Here is a 21,165-nt window from a genome sequence, read left to right on the forward strand (position 1 = left end):
TTACTACTCTTAAAGAAATTAAGATTCCGGTGTTCTTCTTTATTACTACTTGGCTACTTTGCTTTGTTGAAATAGAAGTTTGATCAACTCGTTCTCATTGCTACCAACCTTTTTTCTCAACCGATTAGTATTCCTTTCGCATTCATACATTTACGAAAGTTTATTGTTCTATTTCCCTATATATATAACTTGTTAAACAATTGCATATCTATCTTATCTTGTCTAAATAAATGTGATTACTTGTGTAGCTATTATATATTAAAAACTTTTTAAAAAGATTCGGGGATTCACATTTATATCTTAGGAAGGGGTTAAACACCCAAAATATCAGCTTAATTGCGGTTACCGACAACTAACTCTATATGGCTAAAAATTTAACTTGATTTTATTTTGGGGTAAAAATTGTTTAGAGCTTGTTTTGGAAATGAATACTTAGTTTTTATCTAAATTAAACATATAACTTGAAAGTTATTTTAGAACTATTTAAACTTGATTCCATTTTAAAGTGTTAAAACATTACGGCGCTTCCAGGGAATCGGATTCTTTTAACTTTAAAACTAACAGTCACGAATAGAAAAAGACAAGAAAACAAAAAAAGAGAAAGAGAGAGAGATATTTGGATTCAAATCCGGGTTTCCTGTCCGCCTTGACCGGAATTTTGGACCTACCTATTTTGAGTTTTTTGGCCCATTCGACTTTTTGGATTTTCGACCCATTTTTCTTTCGTATCTGTCCTAGACTAAACATACAAAATTAATAAGTACGAAAAGTAAAAGATGACAAGGGCTTAGGCCTGAAAAATAACAAAATACAATAAGAAATGAACATATAAAGTGGGCCTCCTTTGGCCCAACTTCTTCAAATCTTTTTCAATCCTTCCAACTCCGGATCGGTACACCGTTTTAAATCTATTCTTTCGATTTCTAGACAATATATTCGGTGAAGGAACTATGAGTCTTTTGTCTCTGCTGAAATGCGAGGGAGAGAGTCTCCCGGAACTCAGGAGGACTGGTCCAACATAAAAGAGAATGAAATAAATAACGATTAGTAACAGAGCATAGTTCAATTATAGATAACACAACCAATGTCAAAAAAATAAAAAAAAATAAAGAACAAGACGGATAAATGCAGCTAGCTAGTTCACTGTTAAGTTGTGAAGGTGACAAGGAAGAGTATACACATCCAAACGAATTCTGCTTTTAAAATTACAGTAACTCCCATATAATAAAGTAGAATACAGGAAAAGAGACTATAGACATGCAATTGAACTAGCAACTAAGGAACTGATTAGCGGATTCATGCAAGAGAAGAAACATAAAGAAAATATATGCTAGCATTTACTTGTGATAACAGTAGTATATAAGCATATAAATTCTAATTGATCTAATCAATGCTCACTGATCACAACCTTTCTAATATAAAACTTAATTGGCAGCAACTATTTGAAAAAGAGAAACGAACATAACTCAAATTAGCAAACACATATGGGAGATACAAGAATGAGGGAGTGTTGTATCTTGAAGAAGTGCCTACCCAGGCAGAACATGAAGTCCGATCAATTTATCGCACACAAGATATATTTCGAATAGACAACATGAAAGGGAAATAACACGATCAAAACAATCACCTACGAATTCAAAACACCAAATATAAAACATTAATTGAACTCTAGATGCTGACGTCTTATTTCTTTTCCATCTGGTAATGTGAGAGCGAAAAGAGTGATCTGAAAGCGAAAAAAACAATAACGAGCTAGGAAAGAGCCTAAAGAACTGATAACCAAAACTCAGGGAGGCAACAAAACAATGCATAACAACAAACCCTCAATTCGAATCCATTAACCCAATCTGATGGAAGAACGGAGGAACAGTGACATGGGCTAGGGGAAAGAGAGACTCAAAATCAAATCAGACGCACAAGAACAACAAATCTCGATGGACCATCGAATGCAGTAAATAAGCAGGAAGCCGTCAAGAATCATTAAAGAGTAACTCCAAGTAAAGACTATATCATATTAACTCGAAATTTGGTAGAATAATAGCTGGACCAACGAGATATAATTAGCATTCAACTACTTAAACTAGTCAAGAAAATGGAATCCTTCATTTTTTGAATAAACAAATTCACTGAATCAGTGATCATAACAAGCACCCTAGAAATCATAAATTTAAATAAAGTCTAACCTTACAGATTATTATTTTAAATTTCAAGGAAAAATATGTCGAAAAAGGGGGGAAAGAACAAATTTTCAAGCAGCTACACGACTTAAAAAGAAGAAGAAAATAATGGAGAGAAACTCATACCAAACATGAAAACTAGACAAAAGGCAGCATACTAGATCAAAATGTGAAGAAAATCAGCCATAGCATCCAAAACAGCCAGTGTAAAACGTCAAACGAAACCGAAACTAAACTATCTGGATCCACTCTTAACTTGAGGTGAAGCATAAAAGAGGTGACATCAAACAAACTCCAAACACACAACAAACATATATCAGGTGGAAAATAAAGCTAACTCGAAAACAAAACAACAACGAGACGAGTTAAGATAAGAGAAGGAGAGTTTCACCTTTTTCCGGTAAGCGAACTTGGACGAAACTATTTCCGGTAAGCGAACTTGGACGGAACTGTTAAAGAATGATAAAAGTCCCACATCGGTGATTAATGAGATGGGTGGACTGTTTATAAGGCTTGGACAATCCTCCTCCCTTTGAGCTAGCTTTTGAGCTGTGAGTTAGGCCTAAAACCTAATTTCACATGGTATTAGAGTGCGTTTCACCCGATCCAACATCGGTGATTATTGAGATGGATGGACTTTTATAAGGCAATCCTCCTCCCTTTGTTCTACGAGAACTCAAACTAGAACAAAAATTGAGGACTTTAAGCAAAATATCGGACTCAAACCCCAAAAAATAAAAACCTGATTTCTTTTCCGTTTCATCCTGAAAACGTGTTTTTGTCCCTCTTTGCTACTTTCATGAATCTGTATATATATTTTGTTTTCTACGATTCAACTCAAAAATCTTGAAATAAATTTTCCTTCCCTTTTGTTCTATAAGCTTTGTCAACAAAATTTTCCTCCCTCTCTGTGCCTTCAACTCAAAAAATTCCCCTCCCTACTAAAAATAAACAGAAAACTACATTATATAGAGGAACCAACTAGGGTTTCGGAAATGGGAAAAAGGCTGAAAAACCAGATAAGAACAAAGCCCAATTTGAGTTTTTTTTTCGAATTTTCTCCAAAAGCAGAGGAATAGCAGGTGCTTGTAGGAAATCTCTACAATTACTCAACAAATTCCAACGTCTCATTAATGAGAGTCGTTCGAGCTCGAGGTAAGGACAGATGCAGCTTGAGATCGCAACACCTAGACGATGAAGGACGACTGGCAGGCTGCTGGTTGTACAAAATTCGTACGGGCCTGGAAAATGGACGCGTCTCCTGACATGGAGACGTTGGAGCGTCGCTCACGCGTGGAGAGAAGGCGATGCGTGCAGGATTGCCTGCTAATCGTTGTTCACGTAAAGCCGTGCATTCATTGAATTTTATGCGTGGCGAAGAAGAAAATAACGCTCTCCTTCTTGATGGAAGAAGACTGTTTGATCGGGTTGGAAGGAGAAAATAGGCTGGGCGGATTAGAGTTGGACTTGAGGGAGAAGTTGGGCTGGGTCATTTGATGATTTGCTAAAACAGATGGGAATTGGGTTGGGGAAATAAAACTTTGGGTCTGGGTTATCTGAAAAGGGGTGGGCTGCTTTATTGATAAGGTTGAGTAGAGGATTGGTCTATTGGACTCTAAAATAAATAAGGAAAAAGGGTTTGAATTGATGATGCTAGATGGCCTAAAACTAACATCGAATGCGCTTAAAGTGTAGCAAAACTTACTCATAACTTAAGCCACACTTTAAATAAGATGAAACAAATAAACGTTAATTAACGAGCTCTTTGAATCTAACGAGATGAAATAATAAACTAATCTATAAAATTAGTGACTCAAAATATAATCTGCTAATTTAGACAAATATCTTAACAAATTATTAAGTAAAAATGCAATCCTTTTGAGATGTTTTTTTAAATATTTATGAAATAAACTAATTATATAAAATTATAAAAAAAAATATATATATCACTTCAAAACTATAAAAATCGACTAAAGTTATTTTAAAATGACTTGAAAATTATTAGAATCTTATAAAGTCGATTGTTTCAAACTCGTTAGAAAAATTAAGAAACTTGTAAATTAATCATTATCAGAGAAAGGTCAAAATTTGGGTGTCAACACCCTTCAACTTTGGATGTGCACAAATAGACAGTTAAACTTGTATAAAGTTGAACAAATAGACACACATATCCTACATGTAATTTTTTGTCTTACGTGGTGTCCTACGTGTGTTGTGTCATGTGGGACACATGTGTTTTTTTATTTAAAAGTTCAATAGTTAAAGTGCCTGTTTGTGCATTATGAAAGTTGGAGGTCAAAGTTAAAATTTAAAGTCAAGTTTAAGGTCTAATATATGTATCACGCCTTTAATGAAATTGGCATCCCCAAAAGGTTGGGGACTAGGGGGCTGGCTTGCCTACTCTATCAACTCAAATCTTAAGAAATTACATATTTCTAAGAAAAAAAAATAAGGAGTGTATATACTCACTCCTAAATAACAAGTATTTGGACCCCTAATGAATTCAAAGACCACTTATTCCAAATTCATTTGAACGACGTATTACATGATTTTTAAATTTGTAACATTAAAGCTCTGTATGAAATATCATATAAAAAGCAATTCTTTGCTATTTTTTGAAAAATTACATGATATATATAAGTTGATCATCATGTTCACATTTTAGGACGTTGGAGTGGAGAACAATCCATATATGGGATTTGTGTACACATCATTTCAAGAGAGAGCAACATTTATAACGCATGGTAATATGGCTAGGCTAGCTAAAAAAAGCGGAGGCCCCGTGCTAGCGCGTATATGTGGAACCGTTGCAGCGGATGAGAAGCGACACGAGAATGCCTACACAAGAATTATTGAGAAGTTACTAGAAGTAGACCCAAACACAACTATAGAAGCTATTGCGAGTATGATGCGAAAAAGAATTACTATGCCGCTGCACCACATGAATGATGGGCAAGATCCAAATTTACTTGATCATTTTTCAAAAACAGGGCATTTACACAACTCGCCATTATGCTGAACTATTAGAATTTTTCATAATAAGATGGAAATTCGAAAAGCTTGAAGGATTGATGGAGGAGGCGACATGTGCACAGGATTTTGTGTGCCAACTTCCACGAAAGATTAGGAGGTTTGAAAATCAAGCTAAGAAATTAGAGTCCGTCAGGTGAAGTTTAGTTGGATTTTTAACAAGTCATTGAGTGTAACGACCTGTTTAGTCGTTTTGAGCAGTAGAGTATTTTCTGGTATTAACTGTCTGAGTCGACGGATTCCACGACGGACCGTCATGAGCACGACGGACCATCGAGGGTGTCTCGTTTCAAAACACTTAGAATTTTGAAATTTGGGTACTGAGATCGACTCTCTGAACTTCACGACGAAATGGAAAGACGGACCGCCGCAGGCACGACGGGCCGTCACAGACCTTTAGTGAAATTTTATTCTCTGAACTTTGTGACGGAAGCAGCAGGACGGACCGTCGCAGGCACGACGGGCCGTCACAGACTGCGTAACCCTGACTGGGTCGGATTTCTGTTAAATGTTTTAAGGGGCATTTGGAATATTCCTGCTTATAATTATAAAGTTAGTGGGTAATATTAATAATTCAATTACTTGAGGGTTAAAGGAGATAACCTTGAATTAATTAGTGGGTTACTTTTGTCATCTTTTATACTTAATTATATGCTAATTAAGGTAAAAGAAAAAAGGTTTGAATAAGAAAAAATAGAAAGAACAGAGAGAGGGACAAACGATAGATCAAGAGGAGAGAACGAAGAGGAAATCAAAGCATTGAAAAGTAGATTCTTGATCACGAATTCTTAGGTGGAGGTATGTTATGGTTTATGCTAATTCATAGTAAACTCTTAATAGCGAATGATATGTATTGGGTAGTATTGTAAACCCTTCTATATGCTTAATTGTGTGCTTGCATGATGTGATTATATAATTGTGATAAAATAAGCATGATGAGGCTATTGAATCCTAAACCTTGGAACCTCTTTGTTAATGATGATGCCTTGGTATAAAAGAAGGCTTGATGAACTAAAAAAATGAGGATAGAGGATCGGGTGTCACGTTCCGGCACCAGGATAGTAATAGAGGATAGGGTGTCATGTTCCAACACCAGGATAGTATATGGATCGGGTGTCACGTTCCGGCACCAGGATAGTATATGGATCGGGTGTCACGTTCTGGCACCAGGATAGTATATGGATCGGAGTGTCACGTTCCGACACCAGGATAGTATGATGAGGATCGGAGTGTCATGTTCCAACACCAGGATAGTAGTAGTGGATCGGGTGTCACGTTCCGACACTAGGATAGTATGATGCGGATCGGAGTGTCATGTTCCGACACCAGGATAGTAAAAGAGAATGAATCTTGAAGTATGTTAATATACTCAACTTAATGAACCTATTTCCCAAATGAGTATGGTATGGAGGCTTGAGTCCTCATGGGTGTACTTGGCGTTATTTATCAAAGATCCTTGTATATGTTGTTGCTACCTGTTGAGTATTGTATTTGATTTTACGATATTATCTGATATATACTGTTTTCTATTTTGAGTTGGCTGATGATACCTACTCCGTACTTGTGTTTTGTACTGACCCCTACTTGTATGTTTTCTTTTGTTCATTGTGGAGTGCAGAAAACGTACCGTCGTCTTCAATTCAACCGCAACTCTAGCCAGTCTTCATCACGTCAGATTTCAGGGTGAGCTATTGTTTCTAGCTTGGACTGCATCTTCTCCTTCACGTCTTGATGCCTTGAAATTCTGGCATGGACTGTTTGTTTAGTTATTTTAACTTCTTAGATACTCTTAGACTTAGTAATTTGAGGATAGATGTTCTTGTGATGATGACTTCCAGATTTTTGGGTTAATGATAAATTTTGAGTTTTAGAAGTTATTAATTGATTTCGTTAATGAGTTTTAAGTCTTTCACATTATTTTCTGTTTATTATGGTTGAAATGATGGGGTTTGGATTGGTTGGTTCGCTCACATAGGAGGGTAAATGTAGGTTCCACTCACGACACGTTTTGGGTCGTGACAAATTTGGTATCAGAGCATTAGGTTCGTTGGTCTCATCACACAAGAACGAGTCTAGTAGAGTCTTGAGGAACGGTAGGGGGACGCCTTTACCTTTCTTTGAGAGGCTATGAGACTTTAGGAAAATTCCATTCTTTCTTTATTTCGTGCTATTACTTGGATCCAATTGGTATCTAGGTGATACAAATTGGTATCTGACCATCTTCACTCTATTTCGCAAATGGTTAGAACTAGAGCAACAACTGCGCCAACACCAACACCGGCAAGACAAAATGCGTCTGATCCAACCACTGGGGCTGTAACTCGAAGAGGAGTAGTGGCAAGAGGCCGTGGAAGAGGTCGCGGGAGGACGTCCTCTAGAGGAAGAGGACAAGCACCTAGCCCATCTGGTACTAGGGTGGTGACTCCTCCACCGACTGAGGAAGTAGTAAGAGAGGGTGAGGAAGGGAAAATGAGCAAGTGCAGAATGAGGAATTGCCACCCCAACCTACCCCAGAGATGATTAACCAGGTTCTTGCCTATCTTAGCGGGTTATCTGATCAAGGCCAAACACCTCCAGTGTTTTCTGCACCAGCACCTAATGTTCTGGAGGTACAACATGCAGCTACTGTGGCTCCCCGCATGGATGCCTCATTGGAAATAGGCACGTTTCCTCGGTTGACTACAGAGCCTATAATGACAAGTGATCAGCATGAACTTTTCAGTAAGTTCTTGAAATTGAAACCTCCAGTCTTCAAGGGTGCTGAATCTGAGGATGCCTACGATTTTCTGGTTGACTGTCATGAGTTATTACATAAAATGGGCATAGTGAAACGATTTGGTGTTGAGTTTGTAACCTATCAGTTTCAGGGAAATGCCAAAATGTGGTAGCGGTCACATGTTGAGTGTCAACCCGCACAGGCACCACCTATGACTTGGGCATCATTCTCTAGCTTATTTATGAAGAAGTATATCCCCCGGACCTTGAGGGATAGGAGGAGAGATGAGTTCTTGAGCCTAGAGCAAGGTAGGATGTCGGTTACTGCGTATGAGGCTAAGTTTCGTGCACTATACAGGTATGCCACCCAGCTTTGTTTCAGTCCACAAGAGCAGATTCGCCGTTTTGTGAAGGGGTTGATGTATGAGTTGCGGATTTCAGCCTTACAGGTAGCGGCTACAACAAAATTCTTTCAGGAAGTGGTAGACTTCGTGATAGAGGTGGAGGGAGTGAAGCCAGATAACTTCACCATGGCATCGACATCAAAAAGGTTTCGTAAGGGAGGTGAGTTTAATGGTTCTTACTCCAGAGGACAGGGTTCAGGAGGTTACCCAGTCCGATCAATTCAGTCCTCACTACAGGCTGTAGCTGGGGGTCCACCGCAGATCGGTCAACATTTCTCTGAGTTTGGTGGTTATCCCCAGACTTCATCATTCTCACAGAGACCTATGATTGAATCCAGAGAGTGTTATGGATGTGGGGAGACTAGACACATTAAGAGGTATTGTCCAAAACAGAGTTACAGACCTCCAATAGTCAGAGGTAGAGGTGGTCATGGAAGAGGCCGTCATTCTGGAGGACGTGGTGGTCGAGGTAATGGTGGTAACCAAAACGGCCGGGGTGAAGGGTAAACTGGGACTTCTGCAGCGCAACATGGTAGGGGCAACGGGCAGACAGGTGATAGAGCCCATTGTTATGCTCTCCCTGGAAGATCTGAAGCGGAGACATCTGATACTGTCATCACAGGTAACCTTTTGGTTTGCGATTGCATGGCATCCGTATTTTTTGATCCTGGATCCACATTTTCATATGTATCTTCTTCATTTGCTACTGGTCTTAATTTACCTTGCGAATTGCTTGACATGCCTATTCGTGTTTCTACTCCAGTGGGTGAGTCTGTGATAGTTGAAAAGGTATATAGGTCTGGTCTGGTGACTTTTGTGGGGAGCAATACTTATGTAGACTTGGTTACCTTAGAAATGGTTGATTTCGATGTAATTCTGGGTATGACTTGGCTTTCTCCAATTTTTGCAATTCTGGATTGTAATGCTAAAACTGTAACGTTGGCCAAGCCTGGGACAGATCCTTTAGTGTGGGAGGGTGACTACACTTCCACTCCAGTTCATATCATCTCCTTTCTTCGTGCTAAGAGAATGGTTAGGAAGGGTTGTTTAGATTTCTTGGCACACCTCAGGGACGATACTACCCAAGTACCTTCAATGGAGTCTGTTTCGATAGTCCGCGAGTTTCTGGATGTGTTTCCTGCAGACCTTCCTGGTATGCCACCGGATAGGGATATTGACTTTTGCATTGATCTAGAGCCGGGTACTCGCCCCATTTCCATACCCCCTTATAGGATGGCTCCCGCTGAGTTAAGAGAGTTAAAGGCCCAACTTCAAGAGTTTTTAAGCAAAGGCTTCATTAGACCAAGTGCATCTCCTTGGGGTGCTCCTGTTTTGTTTGTGAAGAAGAAGGATGGAAGCTTTCGGATGTGCATAGATTACAGACAACTGAATAAGGTAACCGTTAAGAACAAGTATCCTCTTCCTCGCATCGATGATTCGTTCGATCAGTTACAAGGTTCTTGTACCTTCTCAAAAATTGATTTGAGATTTGGTTATCATCAATTGAAAATACGGGCAACGGATGTGCCCAAGACTACTTTTCGGACCAGGTATGGGCATTATGAGTTCTTAGTAATGTCTTTTGGGCTTACGAATGCCCCTGCTGCTTTCATGAGCTTGATGAATGAGATTTTTAAGCCATATCTGGACCTCTTTGTCATTGTATTCATTGATGATATACTGGTATACTCAAAGAGCAAGAAAGAACATGAGGAGCACTTGAGAATTGTATTGGAAATGTTGAGGGAGAAAAAACTTTATGCCAAATTCTCCAAGTGTGAGTTTTGGCTAGATTCAATGTCCTTCTTGGGGCATGTGGTTTCTAAGGATGGAGTGATGGTGGATCCTTCTAAGATCGAAACAGTGAAGAGTTGGATAAGACCTACTAATGTTACAGAGGTAAGGAGCTTTGTTGGTTTAGCTAGCTACTACCGCCGATTCGTCAAGGGATTTTTTTCTATTGCTTCCCAACTGAAAAACTTGACTAAGCAGAGTGTTCCATTTGTATGGTCGGACGAGTGTGAAGAAAGCTTTTAGAAGCTCAAGACATTGTTGACTACTGCACCAATTCTTACCCTGCCAGTAGAAGGTAAGAATTTCATTGTTTATTGTGATGCATCCTATTCTGGGTTGGGTGCAGTGCTAATGCAAGAGAAGAATGTGATTGCTTATGCTTCGAGGCAATTAAAGGTGCATGAAGGTAATTATCCGACCCATGATTTGGAGTTAGCGGCGGTAGTGTTTGCATTAAAGCAATGGAGACATTATCTATATGGGGTTAAGTGTGAAGTCTATACGGATCATCGTAGCCTACAGTATGTCTTTACTCAGAAAGATTTAAATCTAAGGCAGAGGAGATGGATGGAACTACTGAAGGACTATGATATAACTATATTATATCATCCGGGAAAAGCTAATGTTGTGGCAGATGCTTTAAGTAGAAAGGCAGGGAGCATGGGAAGTCTAGCTCACTTGCAGGTTTCCAAATGCCAATTGGCTAGAGAGGTTCAGACTCTGGCTAATGACTTTATGAGGATAGAAGTAAATGAGAAGGGAGGATTTTTGGCCTGTGTGGAGGCAAGATCTTCCTTTCTTGACAAGATTAAGGGAAAGCAATTCACTGATGAGAAACTGACCCGGATCCGAGATAAGATATTGCGAGGAGAGGCTAAAGAAGCAAAAATCGATGAGGAAGATGTTTTGAGAATTAAGGGAAGAGTATGTGTACCCCGCGTCGATGATTTGATTCGCACTATTCTTATAGAGGCTCACAGTTCAAAGTACTCTATACATCCTGGTGCAACCAAGATGTATCGTGACCTAAAGCAACATTTTTGGTGGAGTAGGATGAAGCGTGACATTGTTGATTTTGTTTCTCAATGCCCGAATTGTCAGCAAGTAAAGTATGAACACCAGAGGCCTGGAGGGACACTTCAGAGAATGCCCATTCCTGAATGGAAATGGGAGAGAATTCCAATGGACTTCGTGGTTGGTCTTCCCAAGACAATGGGTAAGTATGACTCCATTTGGGTAATTGTGGATAGGTTGACTAAGTCTGCTCACTTCATTCCGGTCAGGGTGACTTACAATGCAGAAAAGTTAGCCAAACTTTACATCTCGGAAGTTGTTCGATTGCATGGGGTTCCACTCTCCATCATATCAGATAGAGGTACGCAGTTTACTTCTAAGTTTTGGAAAACATTGCATGCGGAATTGGGTACTAGGTTGGACCTTAGTACTGCGTTCCATCCTCAGACCGATGGTCAGTCTGAGCGAACGATTCAAGTGTTGGAGGATATGCTTCGTGCATGTGTGATAGAATTTGGTGGTCATTGGGATAACTTCCTACCCTTAGCAGAATTCTCATACAACAATAGCTATCACTCAAGTATTGGTATGGCCCCATTTGAGGCACTGTATGGGAGGAGATGTAGGTCTCCCATTGGGTGATTTGATGCGTTTGAGGTTAGACCTTGGGGTACTAAACTTCTGAGGGAATCGTTAGATAAAGTGAAATGCATTCAAGAAAAGCTTTTAGCGGCTCAAAGTAGGCAAAAGGAATATGCAGATCGAAAGGTTAGAGACTTGGAGTTTATGGAGGGTGAGCAAGTCTTGCTGAAGGTTTCGCCCATGAAAGGGGTGATGCGGTTTGGTAAGCGAGGTAAGCTTAGTCCGAGGTATATTGGTCCATTCGAAGTTCTGAAGCGTGTGGGGGAGGTATCTTATGAATTAGCCTTGCCCCCAGGACTGTCAGGAGTGCATCCGGTATTTCATGTGTCTATGTTGAAAAGATACCATGGGGATGGAAACTACATTATTCGTTGGGATTCAATTCTGCTTGATAAGAATTTGTCTTATGAGGAGGAGCCGGTTGCTATTTTAGATAGAGAAGTCTGCAAGCTGAGGTCAAGGGAGATTGCATCCATCAAAGTTCAATGGAAGAATCGACCAGTTGAAGAAGCCACTTGGGAGAAGGAGGCTGATATGCAAGAAAGATACCCACACCTATTTACAAATTCAGGTACTCCTTTTCACCCTTGCTTTTCTTCTTGTGATCGTTCGAGGACGAACGATGGGTAAATTGGTATCTATTGTAACGACCTGTTTATTCATTTTGAGCAGTAGATTATTTTCTGGTAATAACTGTTTGAGTCGACGGATCCCACGACGGACCGTCATGAGCACGACGGACCGTCGAGGGTGTCTCGTTCCAAAACACTTAGAATTCTGAAATTTGGGTACTGAGATCGACTCTCTGAACTTCGCGAAGAAATGGCAGGACGGACCGTCGCAGGCACGACGGGCCGTCACAGACCCTTGGTGAAATTTAGTCTCTGAACTTTTTGACGGAAGCAGCAGGAAGGACCGTCGCAGGCACGAAGGGCCGTCACAGACTGTGTAACCCTGACTGGGTCGGATTTCTGTTAAATGTTTTAAGGGGCGTTTTGGACTATTCCTGCTTATAATTATAAAGTTAGTGGGTAATATTAATAATTCAATTACTTGAGGGTTAAAGGAGATAACCTTGAATTAATTAGTGGGTTACTTTTGTCATCTTTTATACTTAATTATATGCTAATTAGGGTAAAAGAAAAAGGGTTTGAATAAGAAAAAATAGAAAGAACTGAGAGAGGGAGAAATGATCGATCAAGAGGAGAGAACGAAGAGGAAAGCAAAGCATTGAAAAGTAGATTCTTGATCACGAATTCTTCGGTGGAGGTAGGTTATGGTTTATGCTAATTCATAGTAAACTCTTAATAGCGAATGATATGTATTGGGTAGTATTGTAAACCCTTCTATATGCTTAATTGTGTGCTTGCATGATGTGATTATATAATTGTGATAAAATAAGCATGATGAGGCTATTGAATCCTAAACCTTGGAACCTCTTTGTTAATGATGATGCCTTGGTATAGAAGAAGGCTTGATGAACTAAGAAAAATGAGGATAGAGGATCGGGTGTCACGTTCCGGCACTAGGGTAGTAATAGAGGACCGGTGTCATGTTCCGACACCAGAATAGTATATGGATCGGGTATCACGTTCCGGCACCAGGATAGTATATGGATCATGTGTCACGTTCCAGCACCAGGATAGTATATGGATCGGCGTGTCACGTTCCGACACCAGGATAGTATGATGAGGATCAGAGTGTCACGTTTCGACACCAGGATAGTAGTAGTGGATCGGGTGTCACGTTCCGACACCAGGATAGTAAAAGAGAATGAATCTTGAAATATGTTAATATACTCAACTTAATGAACCTATTTCCCAAATGAGTATGGTATGGAGGCTTGAGTCCTCATTGGTGTACTTGGTGTTATTTATCAAAGATCCTTGTACATGTTGTTGCTACCTGTTGAGTATTGTAGTTGATTTTACGATATTATCTGATGTATACTGTTTTCTATTTTGAGTTGGCCGATGATACCTACTCCGTAGTTGTGTTTTGTACTGACCCCTACTTGTATGTTTTCTTTTGTTCATTGTGGAGTGCAGCAAATGTACCGTCGTCTTCAACTCAACCGCAACTCTAGCCAGTCTTCATCACGTCAGATTTCAGGGTGAGCTATTGTTTCTAGCTTGGACTGGATCTTCTCCTTCACGTCTTGATGCCTTGAAGTTCTGGCATGGACTGTCTGTTTAGTTATTTTAGCTTCTTAGACACTCTTAGACTTAGTAATTTGAGGATAGATGTTCTTGTGATGATGACTTCCAGATTTTGGGGATAATGATAAGTTTTGAGTTTTAGAAGTTATTAATTGATTTCGTTAATGAGTTTTAAGTCTTTCGCATTATTTTCTGTTTATTATGGTTGAAATGATGGGGTTTGGATTGGTTGGTTCGCTCACATAGGAGGGTAAATGTGGGTGCCACTCACGACACGTTTTGGGTCGTGACATTGAGTGTTTAGATGTATTGATTTGTAACAAGGATGTTGAACTTTTTCTTTGTACTAATAACAAAAAATAATGTTAATTCATTTACTTTTCGGTAATTATAGTTTCATGGAAAATCACATGGTATGACAAACCTTCCTATAATTAGTTAATAAGGGTATAGTTTAATTTATTTACTGTCTGTAATAATAGTTTCAGTTTTTTTGCCATAATTAATGGGATCCACTACTTATTTGTATACCGAATCAAAAAGTTTTTGCATATAATTTTATACAAATCAATTTTATTTCTCCTTTCTTCATTTCATATCTTTCTCCTAAAATCATTGTTCCACTCCTGATTTTAATTTCGAATTGGAGTATTTTCGACCTTCTCCCTCAAATCGTAATTTCACTTTTCACAGATAATCACCAATTTCGTGGGTGATTCTATTTTTTTATGGTTTCTTATCTCCTTCTTCAACCATTCATGTGTAGTATGCTTGTTAGTTTTTTCATATAATTTTCTTTTAAAATTATTTATTACTTATCAGATTACAAGACATTCAAAATCAGAATGGATCATTCCTCTTCATCTATCGGAATTACGAGAGTCATGTCATATTACATTTTCTTTTCTTTTTTATTTATCTATATTCATTCACATTAAAAAGAGTAATTATATACAAATCCGTCTGCTTGAGTGTCATGTATATAGTTGTTTGTACATTGAATTATTATATACAAAAGTGATCAAGATATTTGTGTAGTCGTATTCATATTTTAAGTTTTTTTTTTTGTATATTCAACTAGTTATATATGCATTTAAGTAATTACTTTAGAAAATCCGGTACAATTATTTGTATAATGATTTATTTTAAATCACAATTTTTTTGTATTTTACCTTATTTATACAAAGCTGCTTGACGAATTTGTGTATATATATTCATATTTTTATTTATACATATATAATTACTTGTATATGTATATAATTATAACTTTACAATTTGATACAAATCAAACAATTTATATTAATTTTATTTACATTTATATATAACCTTCATTTATACTTATATACTGTTTTGTATATTCAATTAGTTATAAATGTATATAAGTCATTATTTTTAAAAATCTGGTACTATTATTTGTATAATACTTTATTTTGAATCACATTTTTTTTTGTACTTTACGTTATTATATACAAAATTGCGTGAGGATTTGTGTATATACAAGTACTATATTCATATTTTTGTTTATACAAATACAATTACTTGCACATGTATATAATAATTACTTTACAATTTGGTACAAATAAAAAATTTATTTTCATTATATTTACATTCGCATATAAACTTTATTTATATTAAAGAGTTTAGTTTCCCGGAAACAAGTTTGTATGGTCTTTCTGTCTCTATAGAATTCTTTTTTGTTTTGAATGTGTAGCTTAAATCACAGGATTATATAAATGTTTGTTACCGTATTTAGCGCTACTGTTACTATTCAATGAAAAAGTAAAATATTGTATAAATTTATATAAAACGCTTTTTACAAATTAAAAGCTACATAAGAAGCTAAACTATACCCATAAAATATAATTATGTAAACTATATTCATATAATGTTATTTCATAAATTCAGTTTGTCATATGTGAAATTTTCCATAATAAAATGTATGCTTTCACTAATAATAGTGTTTCTGGTTCAAATACTTGTCTCGAGTGGATACAGTCTATATTAAACTAAATCATTTGAGAGATACTTTTGTTATTAGTTTGTGTTTCATCATTATTTTAATAGTGCTTTTAAATTTCAAATTATAAAAAATTATAATTGCTGATTATTAATTTGAAAAATACAAAAGTTTTGATATAAGTGGTTTTATTCTAAAGAAATTAAACACACCTATATTTGAAAGAACCTATGTTTATTAACTTTACTTAAAAGCTGAATACTGAAGCAATTTTTACTATTACTTATAAAAACTTAATTTTATTAATAACATGGGGAAACTCTTCTAATTTCTAAAATAAGATAAGTTGCTTATTCAAGTAGCTTGCAAATATGGATAGCGATATGAGATTTGAAATTTATGAATTCTAAATTGTTGTTACATTAATAGCTTATCTTAATTATTGCTTTTTATTCATACATATTCAATAGATTTTTAATATAAATATAAAACTTAAATAAACTATTGAGTTTCAAATTCCTTAGTATCTTTCAAAAAAGAATAATTTACATATTTTTTTCAATTTACAAAAATTTCTAAAAATTAGAAAAAAAAATTCTGAAAATTAGTGTTATCTGGATACATAGCAAAGAAGTCAAATACATTAAATCCATACATTAAAACAAAATATATACACTTTTAAAGGAAAGAAAATATAAAATTGAATTTGAATTCCCCAAATCACGCTATTCTAGTTGATTTCATTCTCTCTCAAATCTTAACACATTCAATCAAATCAGAATTCAATTTTTCTTCTTCTTAATTCTCTTCCAAATATACATCCGCAACCAATTTGAACAACAAAGTTGAGAGTATTCCAACACCAAATTTTATGCGATTCTCAATTCTTTAACCAATACACAATTGGAAGAAAACTTTAATTCCATCAGTTTGCTACCATCAGCAACACTAATTTCAACATTAATACCATGAATCATTTTATTTTGTAAAGATATCTTTTAATCTCCATCTTATCTTTTTTTAACCCACCATCAAAACTTTTCTTATCGCGCCCCTCATTTTCTTAACTCTTCCTTTGACCAATGGTTGCGGGGGAAAACCTTGGCCCCATTATATTTTTCTAAAATCACGAACCCAAAAGAAACACTAATGGAAAATATCGGCAGAAAAGCAATCAATCATTGCATACTTTATTAATTTATTGCATCATATTTCATTATTATTTTTGTATCTTTTTGTGTTTGTGATATACTGTACTTTATTGATGATACATTATACATGTAATTTGTTATAAAATCATCAAAATGTATTAGATTATATTTAGATTTTGTACCTAATATTAAATATAAGTTAGTTGTCTGATTGTTTGTGATCGATACATTAAAATAACGATTTTATGGAATGTATCACTAATTTCTTTAATGTTAACAGATTATTGCATCATCTAAGTATCCTTTATTCAGTCTATGAAATTTTCTTTGAATGATAATTATGCAATGTAGAATATTTCAAGTTGATAAGATACATTTTAATATAATGTCTCATTTTGTAGTTGATGATAAAGTATCTGATATAATAGGGTTGTGAAAGAAGGATGTATGAGAGCTAAAATAAAGTGTATCTATAAGCATATCATTTTGTAGTTCATAATAATGTATTTGATACAATACAAATATCAACTTTTATGTATTTATGTATCATGCCCATAAAATTATGATGGATCACTATTTATAACTTTAACTTCAGGGTAAAGAGATATCTGATAATGAAAGATACGAAATACATGTATTGTATTGTCTAGTCATTTTATAATATATGATCTCTAGATGGATATATTACTCATGATACAATGAAAGATTTTTTGTTGTCTATAAAACCTTTCAAATTTGAATATGATTGATGATAAATTAAAGAATTGAAACATGTAAATGATACATTATGTAGTGCTTGTAACAACAACAACAATATTGAACATGATAATTGATTATTCAACAACATTAGAGTTATATATCAACATCTTAAATATGAATATGATACACTGCATAAAATAAAAACTAATTGTGACGGTGATGCACCAGATCACTGATGGCACTAACAAAGGGTAATTTAAGAACAAAAACATATGAGATACCTTGAAAATCTTTATCTTTTATAATGATAGTCGTGTAATGGTGGATCCAACTCCTCCCCCCCCCCCCCTTCCCCTTCCTCTTTTTTGGGTATTTTTTCAATTATTGATTTAATGCTCAAGCATGTGTCCTTCCTCGATTTCTCTTTGATATTGTATACTGATACATATTCTTCTAAATTTAAATAACCGTAGAAGATACATAGAAACACCTGAAACATGATAAAATGATACATTTGGTAGAAACTACTTCTTTTCATTTCATAATGTAGTTTCACCAGTAAAAGAGAATCTCCTGAAAACAATTTCGTTGCAAGAAGCAATATGGATACATCATCTCTTTTACTTTTCCCTTATGCATTTTGTGAAGGTGAAAATGGAGGAGATCCAATAATTCTTTGGAAAAAATTGTGAAGCGAAAACTTACTTGAATTTTTTTTAAAAAAATTGTGGAGCGATATTAGTGAATGGAGAGAGAATAAATCTGAACATTAAAAAAATGAAGGAAGCAAAAATTGAGGGAGTGAAAATAGGAAGAGATAGAGCGAGTGAAAATAGGAAGAGGTTGAGGGAGTGAAATAAGGAGTAGAAATAGAAAGAGAAACGTGATGTGTCTATATAGGTAATTTATCCTTTAAAAAATTACAATAAAATAAATAGCTTGCAAGTAATTCATACATACATCTTGAAAACAATCTTTGAAAAAATGTGTGCAACAAAAACACTTTTTTTGTCTATGATATTAATAATTTTGCAGTAAGTTCAATCTATACATAAAAGGAACCTTTACTAGATTAGGTTCGAAAGGAACAAATAATGCATATCTTTAAGTTCTCGATCTTCACATTTCCTCTACTCGAACCTCTTCATACTCAATTTTTGTGTTCTAATTTATGTAGCACAGTTAAATTTTTAAACTTTGACCATGAATACGGATATAGAAACTATTCCTTCTGTCCCTTTTTAATTCTCCAATTTTGGCTTTTTATTCGTCATTTTTGACAAATCAAGCAAAAATAATTTTTTTAACCTATTATTCCATCAATTTATTTAGACAGTTAATGCTTTTGGAAAAGGTAGAACCACTTTAACGAGTAAATTAATTTTGGAATTCTATCAATTAATAAGGATACAATGGTAAACTCATCGTGCCAATTATTATTTTCTTAATGATTATGCCGAGTAAATAATAGACAAGTAAATAGAGAAAAAGGGAGTATATGTTTTTAAAAATAAAATTTATCTATTTAAGAATTACGTAATTAAAGAGTATTCTATGTTGTAAATCCAGTCCATTACTCAATAGTGAACTACTTACATTCACGTATGTATATTTCCTTTGTTTTATGAACCATTTTGGATGATAATATACTCATTAATTTCATATAGTAGTTTTTGGAGTGATTTCTCAACCTATATATAAATAGGATTATCATTCATTATTGTGTTAAACACTTGAAGACATTTGAATAAGATGATCTCTACATTATACTCTTCATATCTCTTGTCTTTATTTCTTGTGGTATATTTCTCACATTTATAACACTATAAAACAATAATTAACAACTTAAACTCTTGAAAAAACATATAAAAAATTGTATAAATTTAAGGAATCCCATAGTATAATTCAATAATTACATTCTGTCCCGACAAGTTTAGTAATTACAAAAAATCCCTTAAATGTGTTGAGCCGTGATACTTTAGATTGTAGTGATACATGGTAAATGATACATGGTAATTTAAAATTGTTGAGAAAAAATAGGGGAAAAAAACGGTAAAGTTATGTTGTTAGTAAAACAGCTTAATTTGTGGTAACAGATCATTAATCAGCATTAAATCAGCAATTAATTGGATATTAATTTCAAATTTTTATCATGCCCCTTCTCAATTCTCATCTTATGTTTGTTTGTTCGAACAAACTATCAATTTATTTGACACCTTTTTTTTAGTTGAATTACTGAAATTTTATCCATTTTATAGTCGCACAAGATATATATAATATCATTCAATTACTACTTTGGTGCAGTCGGAGGATGATGGACAAGGTGGGAGAAGGAAGAAGAAAGGGCTGAAAGAGAAGATAAAGGAGAAATTCACAGGTGGAAAGCACAAGAATGAGGAACCACATCACCAAGCACATGGTGTTGGAACTCGAACCACAACAACTACTACAACTACTACAGAGCATGAGAAGAAGAGTATGATGGAGAAGATCAAGGAGAAGTTACCCGGCCATCATAATCATCACTAGATAAAACGCTGGGGAATAAGAAGAATATTGTTGTATTCATCATGTCGTATCTCTTTCTATTTTATATAGTGCTAGTTGCTTGTGTTCAGTTCAGTATATGCTATCGTAGTGTAATTGTTGTTATTATATACATGAATGTACGTTTGTTTCAGTTCCAGCTGTTATTTGCTTGTATTAAGCCTTTCTACATATAATATGAAGGCATAACATGATTGAAAAAAGTAAAAATTTAAGGAATTCAATAAGTGAATTAACTAAAACATTATAACATGTGATACATATCTAATACATGTATCAGAAACATTGACTAAACAATATATACACTGATTCTATATGTATCATCAAGTACAGTGGATGACGCATTTATTAAACTTAGTGAATGATACATTATAACAATTTTCAAAACATGTATCAGTACATCAACTAAACAACTAATACCTTACTGATACATGATATTAGTTTTCAGAAATTCATACTACATGCAGAACATGTGATACATATCTACTACATGTATCAGTGCATTGACTAAACACTGTACACACAGATTCTATATGTATCATCAAGCACAGTTGATGACGCATTTACTAAACTTATTGAATGATACATTATAACAAAAAAGAGAAGAAAAGACGAACTGATGATGAATTAATAATAAAAAGATGTTGGGTTAAGACGATTACAGATTAAGAAGAAAAAGACGATGATGGATTAAGAATAAAAAGAAGAAACCAATAAAATATGCCAGAGTCTTTGTTTGAATCCTTCTAAAGATTCATAGGATCATGCAAATATTTTTTTCTATTTTCTGCCCCATTCTCATCAATAATTCCCGTCCTCTCCATCCCTGACTGTCGGAGCTTCGGAACAGCCGCCGCCGGCGGTGGCGGCTGAGAT

The 21,165-nt window shown here is 35.5% G+C and overlaps 1 protein-coding gene and 1 long non-coding RNA gene across 2 annotated transcripts; one reads left to right on the forward strand and one right to left on the reverse strand.

The window, feature by feature from the left end:
* Window positions 1-597: 597 nt before the first annotated feature.
* On the reverse strand, window positions 598-3,608 carry LOC104647868 (uncharacterized). Its single transcript, XR_741892.4, has 2 exons — window positions 2,569-3,608; window positions 598-1,008 (listed from the first exon to the last, which is right to left on the reverse strand). It is a non-coding gene; the product is annotated as an uncharacterized lncRNA (long non-coding RNA).
* Window positions 3,609-8,798: 5,190 nt separating this feature from the next.
* LOC138349297 (late embryogenesis abundant protein-like) lies at window positions 8,799-20,271 on the forward strand. The gene is made up of 2 exons (XM_069299617.1): window positions 8,799-8,948; window positions 20,047-20,271. The coding sequence occupies exons 1-2, from the start codon at window positions 8,799-8,801 to the stop codon at window positions 20,269-20,271; spliced, it is 375 nt and encodes a 124-aa protein (XP_069155718.1).
* Window positions 20,272-21,165: the final 894 nt, after the last annotated feature.

The sequence above is a fragment of the Solanum lycopersicum genome, chromosome 6, assembly GCF_036512215.1.
Source record: "Solanum lycopersicum chromosome 6, SLM_r2.1".
Lineage (NCBI taxonomy): Eukaryota > Viridiplantae > Streptophyta > Magnoliopsida > Solanales > Solanaceae > Solanum > Solanum lycopersicum.

Coding starts and splice junctions, on each gene's coding strand:
- LOC138349297 (XM_069299617.1), top strand. CDS start 8,799: ATGGTGGTAACCAAAACGGCCGGGGTGAAGGGTAAACTGGGACTTCTG. Junction 8,949..20,046: donor ATCTGATACTGTCATCACAG/GTAACCTTTTGG, acceptor ACTTTGGTGCAG/TCGGAGGATGATGGACAAGG.